The 17,750-nt window shown below is 42.4% G+C and overlaps 1 protein-coding gene across 1 annotated transcript in view; it reads right to left on the bottom strand.

Moving 5' to 3' along the window:
* LOC137606767 (E3 ubiquitin-protein ligase RNF43) overlaps positions 1-17,750 on the bottom strand; it is a 68,550-nt gene that overhangs the window by 2,217 nt on the left and 48,583 nt on the right. The window contains exons 3-6 of the mRNA XM_068332197.1: positions 853-927; positions 616-750; positions 331-432; positions 73-243 (exon numbers count right to left, since the gene is read on the bottom strand). Coding sequence (XP_068188298.1) covers positions 73-243; positions 331-432; positions 616-750; positions 853-927 — 483 coding nt within the window. The remainder of the gene's footprint in view (positions 1-72; positions 244-330; positions 433-615; positions 751-852; positions 928-17,750) is intronic.

Genomic DNA, 17,750 nt, shown 5'->3' with positions numbered 1-17,750 from the left:
AAAAGGTGAACGAGGGAGAATATGAGGATGAAGAGATGATGAAGACAATTAAAACTTGGTTTCTCCTCTTACCTGCCCGTCCTGAAACTCCTCCAGGCAGATGGCGCAAACGGGGCTTGAGTTGGAGCTGCTGGCTGACCCCCAGGCGGCGCGATTCTGCTGAGACTCCGAGCAACCCTGGGAGGTGTAGGTTTTGGTTTCCAGTCGGCTGATAGCTCGCATGGTCTGCTGATGGACGGAGTCCTGCGTGCACAAAAATAATCGTATGATCTACGGCTGAGCAAATAACCACAATCAACCGATTTCTCTCCGTCAGCTGCTTTCACTCACCCAGGTTCTGGTGGATTTACACTTGTATCGGAAAGCAAAGATCAGGACAATGGTCAGAATTGCCAGGACGATGGTGAGCAGGATTCCCACATCATAATGTGGCTGAAGAGGGAAGACAGCATATTTATAAAATTAATGCACAATATTACACAGTAGTCATTACGTCATTTTCTAAATATGTGAATCCACATCTGTCTGTATCTCCAGATCCATACATTCCACTACATTTTGAATTGAACACCACCACATATTAAACCGGAGAGCTTCCCGTGTTCCCATGCTTACCCATCTAGGCTGCTCCACTAAGATTTCAATGCGAACATTGGCCTCCTCGTTCTTGTTGACCAAACCCATCAACTCCTCAGCATCCTTCGCCTCCACCAGCACGACCGGACGGGGAAGCGAGTCTGTCTCTCGTAGCTGTGTGCGCATTGTGTGTGTTACCAAAGTAGGCGCGACAAAGATATGAAATAACATATGTAAAGAAGCAGAAAAGGGATACGACTGTGTCTGCAAACTGACCTCAGCCGCAGCGTTGGCATCGTCACTGACATCAAAGATAACAGCCTGAGCTCCTTTGTCCAGCGCCATGCGAGCCTGGGGGAGGAAACGCAGGACAGATGGAAGTTATCGACCGAACAAACAAACAGGAGTGTGTAAAACAGGACATTCGATGGATGTTCTTGCAGTAGTCTTATGCAGGAAAAATTTAGAGCCTAAACTACAGATAAAACTCCTGAAGTGTTTTCAGCACCACTAGGTGGCAGTCACACACTGAGCCTTAAGCCAACCCTCAGACCAAAGTCCTCCTGCCACCTGAGGATGGAAGACACGCCGGCCAAAACCAGGAATCTGGGGAAAACAGGTTGAATCCGCTGCCTGATCCAAAGATTCTTCTACTGTACGAGAGACAAACCAAACCCATTCTAAGAAAACTATCTGAGGTCAAATGAAAGGTATAAGAGTGAAAGAAAGAAAAAAGGGTGAGGCATTTTGTATTTAAACCACACAGTAGCAACAGTGGTGCTTTGTGGCATTGCAGGCAGTAACCAACACAAGGCTGCAGGTGGATATTAATTACATTAATGCTGCATTATTTAAAAAGTGCTGTACAGGTGCTGCTGGGTGCTTGGGTGAATTCTATGCATGTACGTTCCTGCAGCTTTCCATTCAGTGTCGGGTCTGATGGAGTTGCATATAATAGCAAGTTTGGTACAATTACAATAAAGGATTTTGCATTCTAAACTATATAATTCAAACAAACAGTAAAGCTGTGAAGCATATAAAGCTGTGTAAATTGTGGGAAAACACGGAGTCAGGTGACCCCGTTCCCTCTCTGGCTCCATCATGAAGTAGCTAGGTTTTTAAACGAACTCACTAGGTTTTGAATAATTTAACATAAACAGTGTACACTGTATTTAAGTTTTTATTTAATCATTATTTATGTTTATTGCTTATGTTTAAACTGTTTAAGTTTTCGATGTATGTTTGCACATTTACACCCTTCATACCAACACACATAATGCTGCCACAATATGAGGGTCTGGATAGCTTTATTTATTACATCATTGCACGTACCTTTTTATATTTTTATATACATTTCTGTTTATTGTGTATTTTAGTGTTAACATTGGCTTTCTGTGTATTCAGGCTGGTTTTTGCTTTTTGCACTCTGCATATTCTTTTTGTGCACCAATCCTGCTTTAAGTGCCTTTAATTTCCCCTTGGGGACAAATAAAGTTTCTTGAATTAAATTGAATCATGGTCAGCACCACATTTCACATAGAAGTTATGTAGTTCATAATCAATGAAATGTTCAATGTTATGTACTTAACATTCCTGGATTGGAATGTGCCCTCAAGAGTTTTTAGCATCTGAGCGCTTCGCAACAAGAAGATATCGCATTCAAAACAGACAAAGTCGATGGAGACTTGTTACAAAATGTACAGAAAGCCCACCTGCAAACCAAATAAAAGGACTCTACACAGTTCCCACAGCAAAGTCCACATCTTCAGAGCCCTGAAACTGATTCATAAATGTCGAATCAAACCCTGCTGTAAGTTGAATTCCATGTCGACTGGATGAATATAATCATTGTAGGTTTAAAGTGACAAAATCCAAATCCTCTTCAGTGTGTTAAACTGTTTATTTAAAGTCCAAATTTTATTTGATTTCATTATTATCTCGAAGGTCACATCACGCCATCTTTGTGAGCTTTGTTCTTGATGCGACGGAGATATTCCGCGCGCTGTCATTGTAGTTGTGTACCTTGATTGTGTATTTGTGTGTGGGACTGTGTTTGCACTGCCTCTGACCAGCTCCTCCATGACCTGACATCGTGTCGTGTATCAGGCCGGCAGGTTTCTCTGCACTGACACTGAACTTTGTGTTTGCTCTCTGAGATCCCTGCCTTCAAGAGCATCGCCAGGAGATAGTGAGAAAGCAAAAATGCAGCCTTTTCATCAATATCTCAACACATCCTCTGGTGTCTGGCATCAGCAGAGGCTTCATACACAGCAGACACAAGTATAAACACCTAATCGCCCAGTTAAAACACAACACTAAACAGTAATTTCTAGCCTTCTGCTCAGGAAGGTACGCGCTCTCTCACACACATCCAAGACAAAAATAAACGCATCACTCAGTCCATCTGTTACTCATATTAATAAGGAATTTAATTGGGGATGTAGAATTGTTGTTGGTTTGTAACACTTCAAAAACAGAAAGTCAATAGATGACAATTAACAGAGGTTTTGTTTGAGGGTATTTAAACACATCCTTTCATTAAAGCAGAAATCAATCGTACTGCATTTCCTTAATCCTATGAGTGTACGCTGATTATATTAAATGATCCCAGAGAACATTCAAAGTCTACAGTATGGACAGCCAGAGAGAGGTCAAATAAAGAATTCACATATCCTGTTTGATCTGGCTTTCAGATCTGATGCAACAGCCGTCCTCCCGTTTCATCAGAATGCTAATTCTAGTGCATACGTGGGCTTTAAACGAGGTGCGGTCACATCGGAGGAAGAAAAAAAAAAAATCTGGATCCCTCACATGTGGAAATTTGCTTTACCTGGGGTTCAAAAGTTCCCCCTGCTGCACTGAACGCATACATCCTCTAATCTTTGAATAAATGCAGGGAAGCCCGCTGGTGTGGTCCAGGGCACACACACACACACACACACACAAACACACACAGGAATTTGAGGAGTTTCACATGGTCCGAGGTTTTAGGATATATCATAATATGCTTGCTGTTGTGGCCTTATTATAACCCCGTATTAGCAGCAGCAGCACCACAGAGTGGTCACCAGGCTGTACGCCTCCGATGAGCCACACACCAGGAGGAGGCCTCAGAGATCTCATTACAGGATTAATAGGAGATATATTTATCCTTTAACGGCACAATCAAAAGCGCAGCCCTGACGCTAACAAGGCAGTTAAAACGGCTGCCAGTGCGAGGGTTTCAACATCGCCATGCTTGTTATGGTGTGTGCTGGGACAGACATCTCTGTGGTTAGGTAAATACCCATCCTCAGCAGATGCAACCTGACACATGATTAAACACCAAATGAAAACAAATGCAGCTTCGGAAACGACTGCGGTTTTCGGTTACCATGGGGACGTCACCGAAAAACTGAAAACACAATCTGTTTTTACAGAAGTGCTGGTGACAGTGTGAGCCATGGGCAACCCAAGCCGTGGGCAAAACCCAACGGGATTCCCAAAAGACTGGAGAGGAGAAGTTAGTGGTATGGAGCATTCTGGGGAAGCAAGTCACAAACATAAACACACCTGAGGGCGCAGCCAGAGACACACAATATGAGGTCATACAGGTATACAAACAAGTATAGAGACAGCCCACAAGTCAGCCCATCTCAGGTTCTCCCAGCTCTGATGATCGGTCATAAAACAGAAATATGAACACAGAACACAATAACTCAATTAAAATACTCAATTCAGAAAAACATAAATAAACCCAGAGCCTCTAACAGCCCGTCACACCTTCCAGGTTTACATGACTCTGCATTTACAAACTCAACACATTACGATGTTTCTGAATCAAAACAGGACTTCCTGTACCAGCAGGTGGCAATGTCACCGTGAACCCATAGTTGCATATGGGTCTCCTTCATTTCTGAAAGTTCTCTAAGGACGTGCAGAAACACTTCTGAAACGAACGGAGATTACAAACGGAATGCTTTGCCCACATGTTGAACATAAACAGGTATTTGAGGCGTTGAGAGTTCATTGAATAAAGTCGATCGGGTCGGATCTTCAGGAGAAGCTTGTCAAAGGCTAAATTCAATATCCTCGAATTCCTGATGGGTTTAGATCGTGACTTCAGCAGCTGTTGTTGAGTATGGAAGCATGTTGGACTCCTTGAAATCATTAGATAATCATTCAGTTGACCTGGAGGCCTTTTTTGTATTTTAGAACAAAACTCTTGAATAACCCTGAGAACTACCCCAAAACGCCAAAAAGATATTTCGCACCAAAACGTCACCAATATTATTGGCAACGGCGATGCTGGCCATCAGAATAAACTAAAACTGTGACACCTTCTGAAATTGACAGGAGAGAATGACTCCAGGATCAGTCCTACTGGTGACACTGGGTGGCCTGTTCGAGGTCAGCCAGCGCCGTTTGTTTACATCCCCGGTGAAAGTGTGGTTTTTGAGGCACGCCTGGCATTACAGTGTGTTCCCTACAGGGTTGAGACACACTACCCTGCCCTGATGTCTTTCATACATGAGGGATGTGCCGAGTATTTTCCGTCTCCTGACAACATCGCTTCGCTTGTTAGCATCTCGGTGTTTGTCATAAGGTCAATGTGGTGCAGATGGCATCGCCGGTTCCTTTAATCTGCATCCATGTTCCAACATAACGGAAACAGCCATGAGGACAGTAACGGAGTAACATCTGTTGTATCAATTAAAAATCTGTGATTTCCTTTTGACAGCAGAGTTCTGTAAAATATTAGTCATTTATTCCCAAAGAAAATTTTTGTTTTAAACCACAAAGAAAAAACTGCAGATGGACTAAAATAATTAGTGTAAAAAAAAAAAAACATGGAGAATTTTACATGTCTAGAAATAAATTTGAGCATAAAACATAGCAAAAGATTACAAAGTAATAAAAACAACAACATTTCCAACTGAAACCAGATTAAATGACTTCAAACATTTGTTATTTGTAAAGAACACAACTAAATTTTCAACATTTTTTAACATCGCAGACATGAATTTTAATCTCAAATTAAGATAATAAGACAGCAGGCTTGTTTGTGCCCTTATATATAAATACACTCTCTGCCATAGAGCGGAGTGACTATTCACATCATTCATTGCACAAGTAAATTATACTAAGGGATAACATGTGCGGGAATAAAGAGTGAGAGTGAAAGAGGTAAAGAAAGAGGAAGGTCGGAGCGGGAGGCGAGTCGGCTGTGGTGCTGCAGCATTAAAGTGTCTAATGACAGAGTAGGGCGCTCCGGGCCTACAGGTCTGAGGCCGACTCCCTGCTCTGTCATTTCTCCTGATGGTTTGGCACATTGGAACCATTGCTGAGGGGCCGGGACACACCGCACTGCTAAATGAAAAGCAGACGGGACAAGAGCTGCTGGTGATAATGGGGGCGACACAGGTGCAACAGTTGATTTTATGGGCAGCATCCAAACATCACCGATGGTGACGGTCGAATCGATTGCTATATGCTGTCATTCGCATTCACAATGTTGGGAAGCATCAAGTTGAATACGTTAAAATATAAAAAATAACAGTTTTAAATGTTAACATGAGCCAGATCTACATCTATGCTATCTGATCAGTGAGGCTAGTGGTGCTCAGAGACAAAGGCTATCAGTGTGTTAAAATGCTAATGATGCTAACGCTAAAATACTGACATTTAGATTGCAAGTTTACATTGTTCACCAGTGTTAGCATGCTAACACTGGATAGTAGTTTTGCATGTTATTTTATCAGTAACCACTTCATGAATACGAGTTTTGACAGACGAAAACGGATGAAAAGTCCAAACCAAAGTGATCACCTCGAGAAGGCAGGAGTGTGTGTCAAATTTCCTAGTAAAAAATCCATTAAAATCCATTGAATAATTTCCCTTTGGGATTATTCAAGTATTTATTCATTCATTCATTAGTGCTGTGGGAAAAGTCAGTTTTGACTGCTGGCGGCTTCAGGTGAAAAGTAAAGTGATAACCAAAGCATCGTCATCATCGTCTCATCCTCTTACAGTCAAGAAAAGCACAATGTTGATTTGCAATACTTTAATTTGTGTACTTTTGTTTTGCAGAGAGGAAATGCAGACAGGTTTGTAAATGGATCCTCACAGTTACAGCGTGTTGTCAGTATGGGGACGGTTTCTCACTCCTTCTCCCCAACGTGTCAAAATAATGGACTTTCCCCAGTTGTGACAAGTGTGAAGAACCTGCTATTTTTTTTCCCACCCATTAATTTTCAGTAACTGTTTGAAAAACAACAAACCATAGCAAACAATACACGCCAGTATTCACACCTGTGGGCATGGAGACAATTAACCAATTAACCTAACCTGCATGTCTGGACTACGGGAGGAAGAGCCGGAGGGAACGCAGGCAGACGTGGAGAGAACAAGCAAACACAGAATGACGCCAGGTCTTGGTTCGAACCTAGAACCCCGATAGCTGTGAGGCACGGCGCTAACCACCGCATCACCATGCCTCCTTATTTTCATGATTAACATCTACAAATATACTAGAAGCCAGTAAAGATGTGTCATCAGGGACTGTTTAACTGCTCCCAGTGACATATGGGACTAGGTACACCTCCTTCCATGAACGTTAAAGGACATTGAGCTAACACTAGCGTTGTTTACCAAGCTGTTAATTCTAGTTCTAATGGTGTGTGAAATATTGCTGTATGACTGTGTGCTCTGTGATTGTCTGGTGCTCCCCACTGGCTGAATGCTGGTTGACAGTTGAGTTGGTTGGAGGAGGGAAGGGCGTGGCACTGCTGGCGATCCATTAGTCACTTCAATGTGGTGCTGCTGGAGGGGATGATTAATGTATGAAGGAGTGGGAAGGGGGTGGGGGGTGGGGGGTCCAGGCACGTTGGGGCAAGAAGGCAGATTATTGAGGAAAAGTATTAAGCCTACGGGGTCGGGCCTGAATCAGACACACACTCGTCTTCTAGCCTCCCATTCATCCTGGCGCACACGCACCGATGCGCTAACTCGACCACCTTCCTGTTCCGCCGAGGAGGGAGGCACGAACCTGATCTGAGAATCCACAGCACTAAAACCCCCACCTCTACCTGCCCTGTCCTTGTCTCTCGCCCCTCCCCTGGCGGAGCTCCAATGCGGATTTGAAATGCAAAGCGCAGGGTGACAGAGAAAGCCCAATGTCATATGATCTATCATCGTTTGCTAAACGCATCCATGAGACATCAAAGGGCGGCGCTGACGTCCCCGCGGGCAGATGAGACGAGGCGGCTGCCCGTCTTAAATGTGGGCATGCTGCGATGTGACCTTCCACTTCACTGGTGAAACCTACGCCGCCTCATGCCTGGTCGCAGAGTTTTATTTTAATAGCCAGGCCGGCGGCTACCGTGACCTGTGACCTTAATGCTGGACTCATTGTGTGTATGTTTTAGTATTGTCAGTGTGGATACGGTTGAATACACAGATGTTAAGCAGCAGTGTGTGTTTGGTGTACTGCTACTTGATGGAACCAACAATTACCTAAAGCTGTGTAAGCATATGAAATATGTCCAGATTAATAGTTATCTCCACTGTGATAAACATAATTAAATGAGGAATCTCAGGAACAAAGCATTAGATCGCTGGACTCTTTTTCTTGCCACAAACACACCAGTCCCACCTCAGACGCTTCCTTCTCCTTCCTCTTGAAATCTTTTTTACCTGAGAAAGTTGGCATGTTCGAAACCAGCCAATCCCACAGAGAAGAGACAGTCTCTTTATTGTTTCCGTCACACTCCATGAAGAGACTCAGGCAGAAATAACCCTCCTTTGAGCGGAGAGAAACACCTTTTTTGCATGCTTGTTATCAGTGAGTTGATACATTCCCATAGTGCTGATGAGAGAATAAGTAGAGGAGGTAGAGAAACCTTCCTTGATAATTTCTCTCATTTTGTGCCCACGGCAGAGGATTCTTTCTTTCACCGAAGGGCGGCAACACAGAGGCAAGGGGGAGGCCAAATTAGAGAGCCTTTGCCAAACCTTTAAGAGGCAGATAATGTTCTTGTTTTCTTTGAGCATCCTGTTATTTAATCAGGCCTGTAAGTGAGAGCTTGACAACCCTCCTACAGTGTAGAGCAGCCTCCCACCTCTCCTTCCCTCCCATCATTCCTGCCCTGAGCCCTCCATCTCATTCAACAGCTCTTGTAAGCCTCCAGGAATTCATTCTTGGAATAGGGCAAGCAGTAAGCCATGCCTTTCTGCAGAGCAAACACACACACACACACACACACACACACACACACACACACACACACACACACACACACACACACACACACACACACACACACACACACACACACACACACACACACACACACACACACACACACACACACACACACACACACACACACACAAGAAATCCGTACATGCAAGCTGGCTCTAATGAAACTAAATGTAATGCAAGTCTAGATTAGACAGATAGATAGATAGATAGATAGATAGATAGATAGATAGATAGATAGATAGATAGATAGATAGATAGATAGACATACAGTAGATAGAGATAGATAGATAGATAGATAGATAGATAGATAGATAGATAGATAGATAGATAGATAGATAGATAGATAGATAGATAGATAGACATACAGTAGATAGAGATAGATACAGTAGATAGAGATAGATAGAAAGATATAGATGTCATCAACAGGTGTTTGTATTGCCCTAATCCTAGCCCATGAATTAAACTTAAAAAGCCGTGTATTTCGAAGTGTGGTTAATGAAAGGCTTGATCAGGACTAATTTGTGTGCAGCGTGAAGAAGCACCAGCTGAGTTCTCTCTGTTAAAAATGAGCGACATCTTTAGAGCCGCCCTCCAGCTGTCTGACTTTGTGAATTAAAAGAGGTGGCCGAGGAGCGCTAACAGCAGAGCTTAAGTCAATAAAACACAACCGAGCATGAGCTCCGCTGTCCTTCAGATGTTTCAAACCAAGTGCATCAAAGCCTTGACAGCGTGCTCTTGACTAATTGGTCTTATTTGCAGTTCACTTCAGCTTTCAACAAAAGTGACGTCAGAACGACGGGCCTCAAGTCACAGACTTTCCAAACTGTACGAACTTTCTTGATTAGCGAGGGCGGTTGAACTCTATGGAATCATGGTGGTGCTCGCTCTTCAGTATGTATAAAATGACAGAAGGCATATCAGTGGAATCAGATTAAACTGCAGATAAATGTATTTAAATCATTTGCCATTTCAGATCGTTTAAAGTGATTTTATGCTAAATAATATAAATCTACATTGATGTCAGTCAAAAGAAAAAGTGCAGGTTGCTTGTATGCGTTTTTACGTAGTTCTGATCCAATAAAAGCTGTTATTCTTTATTACATCCCACTTCAAAGCGGTGACGTATTGTAATTGTCAGTGTTCGTCCGTCTGTCCGTTCGTTAGTCCACCAAATATCTTCACAACTGATGCAGATAGAAAGATGAAACAAAAAGCACATTACTCGGGTGGCAAAGGGGATGAAAATGAGATGATGACTTTGAGAAAACTAGGTCAAGGTCAAATTTCCACTTTTGTACACTCGGGAACCGGATAAGATAGACGAGGGAGAAGGCTAGTGTGAGTAAGACCATAGATCAAAGCAACTGCTTTGATCTATGAAAATCGGTCAGAGCACTAGCTTTGATCTTTGACCTATGCAAGTAGGTCAGGGTAAAATTTAGAATTCAGGGGTGTCATGGGATGTTGCAGTCTGTGACTGCCTTGGTTCTAGTTAGATTTGAGTGTGAACATCCATAGTAATTTCCATAAGTCAAATCACAATAGTAGGATGAAGAGTAGACTTAGGTTGCGTACATACGCCTCCATGTTGTACGTTCTGTGAGAAATTGTCAGTATGATGGCTCAGGTTTCGCTAATGTTAGCATACATTAAACTCTTTGTGAAGTAGGAGAGAAGCAAAAACAACTTTATTAACTTTACAATATAGTTCTTTAGCTCAAATCTGTGCCTCAATGGTCTCATTGTTTCCCGGTGAACTACAGCGTACAGCTACACTGTCCACCCTGTGAATCTGTTTTGTCAAACCCCTGCTAAGTCAGAGGGGAGGGGGCACATGGCACTAGTCTACCTGAGTTAAACAAGTTCATACTGCCAAGGAGAAACAGGAACTCTCTCTCTTTGCCTTCAGTGTCAGACTCACAAGACCTGTTTGCTGGTTTGCTCTAAACTTTTGGAAGAGGCTGAGGGCTGGTTTGCCTGGGGAAGTAGTAATTGTTAACACAAACCTGTCCACTTTCCAGTTCACTTCCATCAATAGTGTGCCTTTGCCCAAGCCTGAGGCAAAAAAAGAGAGGGAGAATGAAGGAGGCAGCAAGAACTACAAGAAGGGGTGATGGGGAAATGTCTAGATTTTTTAAGGAAAATGTTTTACATAATCTCATAATGGCTGCAGGAAAATTTCCATCTGTTTGCAGAGCAGTTCAAAACAGAGTCCACATGCCTCCGCTTGCTGCTATATAAAAACAACATTCTATTGCAGATCTTCAAGAGGGCCCGTAGTTCAGGCTGCACAATGAGAGATTGTGGAGAATTAGGCAGGTAAACAGGGGGAAGGCGAGTAGCAGAGAGTGACTGCCGACTACAAAAAGCGAGGAGAGAGTAAAATCAAAGCAACAAATTTTCCTGTCAACAGTCCTGTTTCTGACCTGGTAGTCCTGACGTTGAAGCAATAGACAGACAAGACCTGTGTTGGCTGCCCCTTGGCCTTGCCTGAACCAACCCATTCACCTCTCCACCTCTCTTTACTCTCTCCGTTCTCCTCTCCCTCTTCATGTTTCACCGGGAGGCTTTCTCAGTCGCCTTTGTCATTAATAGAGGAATGTCCCGGCTGAGAGCAGCATCTGGTGTTTTATCATGGCTTTTGAGTCTCAATTCAAGGGCAGCGGCTTCGCATTCAGGGCCCGACTTTTGATCTGCCAAGCCAAAAAAAGGGGGTTGCTCTTTTTCCCCTGAACCTAGAGCAGGAAGAATAATCAGCCCTTCACTTGCTTGAACAAAAATAGAACAGCCAAGACACAAAAATAAGACAATGAATTATGTGTTTGATCCATTCAAAGGTCAATGAGACATCAGTACGATCCTCTATAGTCAGGTTTCCCTTGTGTATTGGTGCTTCTGCACACCTCCAGGCCTCCTCTCCCCATAACTGGGGCAAGACCAGGCCCGATCCCTTCTGCAAAATTATGTCGACGAGCCACCCCTCGAAGGAACTGTAGGGTTTAAACCACTGGAAGATCAAAGACCTAATATTGCAGTAATAAGTTACTGCCCCATGAACGCCACATTCATCAGGGAGAGGCAGTGATATAGTTCACTAATAACTGCAGGGCCATTAAGCGCTCCTCATATGATCCTATTTTCCATCAGCAGATGAATAAACATCTTCAGCATTAAAAGTAGCAAGAGTGAAAAATGAACTCCAGTCAGTCACACCAAAAATCCGAACTGATAAGAGAAGTACATGAACATCATGCCCTTGACGAAATACTCCAAATCTGTCCCAAATCATTGTGCATAACTTCCCACCTCACCTCGGGCTAAAACAATTCCATCCCTTCCCCGCCTTCCCTCTCACAGCCTGTCGAGGTCGTCTCTTTCAACTAGTTGGGACGGAGGCGTTTTAATAACAACTATTTGACTCCAAATAGTATCATCTGGGCTCTGTCAGTCTTTACAAGCATGATACAGCGTTCTATATTTAGGGTAGCCTTTTTCTCTGATGGTCCGCGCCGACGACAGCCTGATGAAACCCTAACTCCCGCAAACTCCCTTTGAAGTGACAAGTGAGAGATGTGCTGCCCTAATAACGCCTTCGGATTCAAACACTTTGCATTCTCCAACGCTGGGAGCAACTCTGCAAGAGGGAGGCTTGTTTTCCCTCAGGGGGCAGATAAGAAGTCTGGCATGCACAAATGCCTTTGTGAGCAAATGTTTTTAATGAATGTTTATGTATGTCTGTGTGCATAGTGAAACTTTTTCATTCTGCATATTCATATATTATAAAACAATTTACATAGGCTCATCTAAAAAGTGCTATCCTGTTTATTTACATAATGAAGTCTACTACGAATTTAGGTCAAATGATTATTGACTAATGATCTCTTCAGTCAGAAAGAGTGACGAGACGTTCCTACCATGTTTTGGAAGAGAAACTTATCTCAAAGGCAAATGGACTCGACAGTGATCCCTAAAACTTAAAGAATCAGAACTTCATGGAAATTAATGTGGAATTAGGTTGGTGACGTTTATATATGTCTGATGTCCACACTAAGGGAATGCACAAAACAATTCTGGAATTTGGTTTCTGGATTTGTTGGTGAAATTAAAGTGATGAGAACACCAATGGATATTGAGGTTTTAGGTCTACAGGTTTGTACAAATTTCATGACAACCTGTAGCGACACGTTTACATGTGGGAGTGAAGACTTAGATGGAAATGATCTGTGTAGAGTTTTCAGAAATTAGAAAAAGGAGCATTCTGGGGCGTGAAATTGTGGTCTTCTTGGAGAAATAATACCATTTTAATAAACAGATGTAATGTTTACTGCTATTACTTTGATTTATTTTAAGAAAAAAGATTGTCTTGAGTAATACTAGATGATATTTTCTGAACTATGGAAATGTAGGAAATATTGGCATTTTGTAAGAGGCTCCGCAGGCTCTTTCAGCTGCACATTATGTATTTCATTGTCAGACTAAACATCCTTGAGCGTCTTCTTGAAAATGTGATAAGGTCTCTGAAGACCAATGGCGATCCATTTGCTTCTCTTGTCTTTAGGTTTTGTCAGTTTGTAAATAGGATAGCTCAGATTTCTTTCCCTTCGTCAATCATACAACTGCTCTTTCCTATTATGGATGTGTTTTCTGTGACATTTAAGCTGAAGGTAATGCTGTTAGCAAGAGCTTTACATTGTTCGGAGGGTGTAACCACAATGTCTTCCACTTGTCTGCATCGCCTATTGTGTCATGACAGGAAAGTTATACAATATTGCAGATAGAGTTATTGTTTGTACATTAGATCTACAGTTAATGAATAACCTTTAGAAAGGTAGAAACCCATGTTAATCAACTTCATAATAAAATGTGATTTTTTTTCTGTTGCTACCTTGAACCTTTAACTTTAATTTAATCTCCTGTTATTGTTTAGCATAATTTTTACATCAAAAATTGAATTATTTAGTTCTGACATGGTCTAAATTTTAAGTTGAACATACTTAACATTAATAAATTGTAACCATTTTTCTCTGGTTAATGAGAAAAAGGTTGTAAAAGTGAAACATGTTTTTAATATGACTCTGAACAAATATTAGCCAGACTTTCCTAACAGAGCAATCCACACAAATATACATGCAGGTGAGATTCCAGGAGCTTCTATTTTTGAGAGCAGCACTGTGTAGACATGTCACTGTTTGTGTATAAAAGTTTTGTGGTGATGCTGTTGGAAAGTTCAAATGAAGGAAGACGGTATTTGCTCAGCATGCCTACGATAACTGTGCAGCCAACACACAGCCTTTGTGTCAGTGAGCAGACAGGAAGCCACCATCTGAAAACACCTCCTCTCCCGGCGATGGGCACGTGTGGGGTGGACCGTGTCCTTAGCTAGCGGCTAATGTTGAGCTTAGGAACGCACGCACGGAGACCAAGCGAGGACATGATGAGAGCTGTAGTCACAGCTGGGGAGTGTTGTGCTGAAAAGGCCCTGACAGGAGTGAGACATGTACCTTTAGGCCAGAGAATTCTCCACCTTTTTAAAGGTGACAGGATGGGTGGAGAGAGTGTAGCAGAGGGAGCGCGCACTTTTCAGATCACTCACACCTTGTAGGTTGGAGCGATGACAGCACTGATCCGAGCCGAACGACAACAATGCTGCAGGTCAAGGTGACATCTGTTAAGCTGTGACCCGAGCTGACCTCCAGTTTTAAGTCTCTCTGTAAATCTGGAAACCTGCAGTTCAAATGCTCCTGGTTAAACTTTGCATAATTGACTATTGATACATGTCCATGTTGGCTTGAGGCTCAGTTTCAGTGTCTAAAGTACTGGAGGAATGTAGTTGTTAGATGCACCTTAGCTCCAAACCTGATGGTCAAATCCATCCATTTTCTTGTAGATGAGACGAAGACAATTAAAATTGTCTTGTCCACAGCCACTTTTGGGTAATAGGCTCTTCTGCAGCTCATCCCATCCGACTATGGACAAGAGGTGGGGTTAACCCTGGCTCATCGCTGGGCCACACGATAGACAAACAACCACTCAAGTACACAGTCACAACTAAGGACAATTATGGTATGATAAAGTCACCTAAGCTGGTTGTTTCTGGAGGAAATGGGGAGAACACACAAACTCCTCAAAGAAAGTAATTGAACCTCACACCTTCTTGCTGTCTTGTTGACAATTAATGGTTAATGGATTCAAGCATCCTCCCCTTACCTAAAATGTCCCCTCCATATATATAAAGTAAAATCAAACACATCCACCAAGCAGCCCAACCCACTTTCCTGAGTCTATTCCTAAGGTTTGAGTCACCATGCTGTCCCGGTGTCTCCCACCTGCTCACCTGAACAGACACATTAAATCTGATGCTTGCTTTCCCTTCTTTTTTTCTGAACTCACTAAGAAAAAACACACATGACTGTGAAATGCAAAGAACAACACTTGTTTTTGAAGTGTTGACAAAAAAAGGAATGCACTTTCCCATTGAGGAGGGAAACCTGAAGTATTCCTCTCATTGTTCAGGTGCTCACAAAGCAAGCTCTCCATGAAAGGTCCACAACCGGCGATAAAGGCTGGCTCCAAGGCTTGCTAATCCCCTCAGTTGCACAGAGCTTGTGTTAAAACTGCACTGTAGCCCCATCTCGCTACACATATTCCACTGGTGGTGTGAATTTTCACTATCGGTGACTTCAGCTGGAGCCAGTTTTCCATAAAACTACTGGGTATGTTGGTGGTAAAGGATATTGAGAGGATATTGACATCAATGGCGAGACATAACAGTATGAGAAGACCGAGTATTTGGAACTGATGAGCAGAAAACATTCTGAAACTGTACACAAGCCCTCCCAGTTGCAACTCAAGCTTCATTTTCTTGAACTTGAATGAAGTTCCTGTTGCTGAGCTTTTGTCCCATGAGAAGGAGCTCTCTCGTTTGTGCACCAGAGAAGACTTATCACTGTTTTCCTGTCCTTGGACTTCAGCTTATACTTCATGAACATCCACAACTACAATTCATTTTCTCTCCCCAACTCCAGGTTACATTGACCCAAAACAATATTTCACTGTGGTTGAATTCATCCTTGCAGCTCACTTCAGTAATTCATGATGAATTCCACAGGTGCGGTGCACAGATTGGCCCAACAGTGTTTTAGGTTGGAAATGAGGAGTGTCTGGTGAAACATATAGTGTTACCTACTAAAATGAAAGTGCTAAAACAGAGGAAAGTGACGCAGTATCTCACACAAATGAAGCCTATTCATATATTTATGATACAATGGCTCTTTTCTCACCCTACCACACATACATTCATTTAAAATAAGTCACAAAGAAAATAAATAGGTCAAGTGCAGCACATTGACAGTTACATTTATAATCAAATATTATATCCAATTTATGTTCATTCAATACTGTGCAAGTATTTCATTTTTAATTTAGTTTTCATTTTGGTTTCAGTTTTAGATTCTGATTAGAACCCAACAGCTGGCTGATTTAGAAGTAAAAGAGCACAGAACTAAGTAATGAGTCCAACTCAATATTTCCAGTTGCCTTTTTAAAAAATTTAACCTGTTTGCTGAAGTTCGATCTCCATGGGGTGAATATGCCGTAAAGTACAAGACGTATGCACACTGTAGCTACAGTAAACACTGCATAACAGGAGGGTTATAATTCTGTCTGTGTAGAATGGTGGATAAAGGAAGGGCCTGACAAAGGTACCCATTGTTTGGCTTTAATTAAAACCCTGTGAGTGCGGTTTTTCCTTTTAATATCTGCAATATCACGATTGGCACAAGAGACAGCATGCAGGCGCGTTAAGATATCTGTGTCAAAATAAAAGACAAGATAAATGAGACGATCCTCAGAGGCAGGCTAATCAAACTACCAATTACATCATGGGTGTAGCAAGAGCTGTAATGAATGTACTGACTGAATAGAAGGCAGTCATTAGGCTGCTGGACTCAAAGCTAAGTACTTCCTACTAAGTTATCTTCACATTGATATGGTGAGGTATGACAGCGGCTAACTTTAGCAACAGAGGAAATGGGAGGGAAAAGGCAGAAACAGGAGGAATGTTTAGTTCGTTTCGCTGTTCCTTATGTGAGGAGAAATGACAAACACAATGGCAAAGGTAGGAGATCTCTGAAAAAGTCCAAACAATGTCAAAGGAACAGTGGGTGCAGCAATGTACCTCAATAATGAGTCTGCTGTTTAATACAAAACGACGGATACGTCCACGACTGCACCTGCATCACTTCTGAAGCTGGTGTGTTCAAGATGATAACACCAAGTCCAACAAGGAACAGAAGGATTATAACACGTAATTAGAAGATAGACCTACCTTTGCTCAGAGGACAAAAACAATGGGTTATAAAATGTTTTATGTTGTGAATTACAGTTAAAGTCAAAGTGGACACAGTAAGGATGCTGCAATGTGTGAGTGTTTTATGCTCTGAGGATTAAGAATAATAATCGAAGGTGCATGAAGCGGTCTGAGAAGTAAACAGTCTGGTCTGTTAAGTAACCATAGTAAAGGATTTACAAGTTCAACTGACTAACAGTGGAAGGGAACAGAAAGTCCTACTTCATTCTTTTGAAGGCAGCTATGCAGCTGTCTGGCAGAGACAAGCTAATAATGAAGTGAAACCCACAGGTCTGATAACACAAGCACAACACTGATGCACTTCCCGCTGGCCAAAATATCCATTGTGTATCTGCTGCTTTTTGCATTTGCTCTCAAAAGCTGAAATGTCCGCCTTTTTCCAGATGTTCCCGCTCCTCCTCGTCTCTGATGAAGTGGAGACGTTGGACGGGACTCCTGAGGAAAAAGAAGCCAAAGGCAGCTGCCATTGCATTTCCAGTCCTTGTCTTTGCTGAAAAAAAAAACAGCAAGCAGGAATAACCTGAGGTCAGTGTCACCCCCTGCAGACAATCAGACACGGGTAGA

The sequence above is a fragment of the Antennarius striatus genome, chromosome 13, assembly GCF_040054535.1.
Source record: "Antennarius striatus isolate MH-2024 chromosome 13, ASM4005453v1, whole genome shotgun sequence".
Classification (NCBI taxonomy): Eukaryota; Metazoa; Chordata; class Actinopteri; order Lophiiformes; family Antennariidae; genus Antennarius; species Antennarius striatus.
This window is presented reverse-complemented; position numbering and strand designations above follow the sequence as displayed.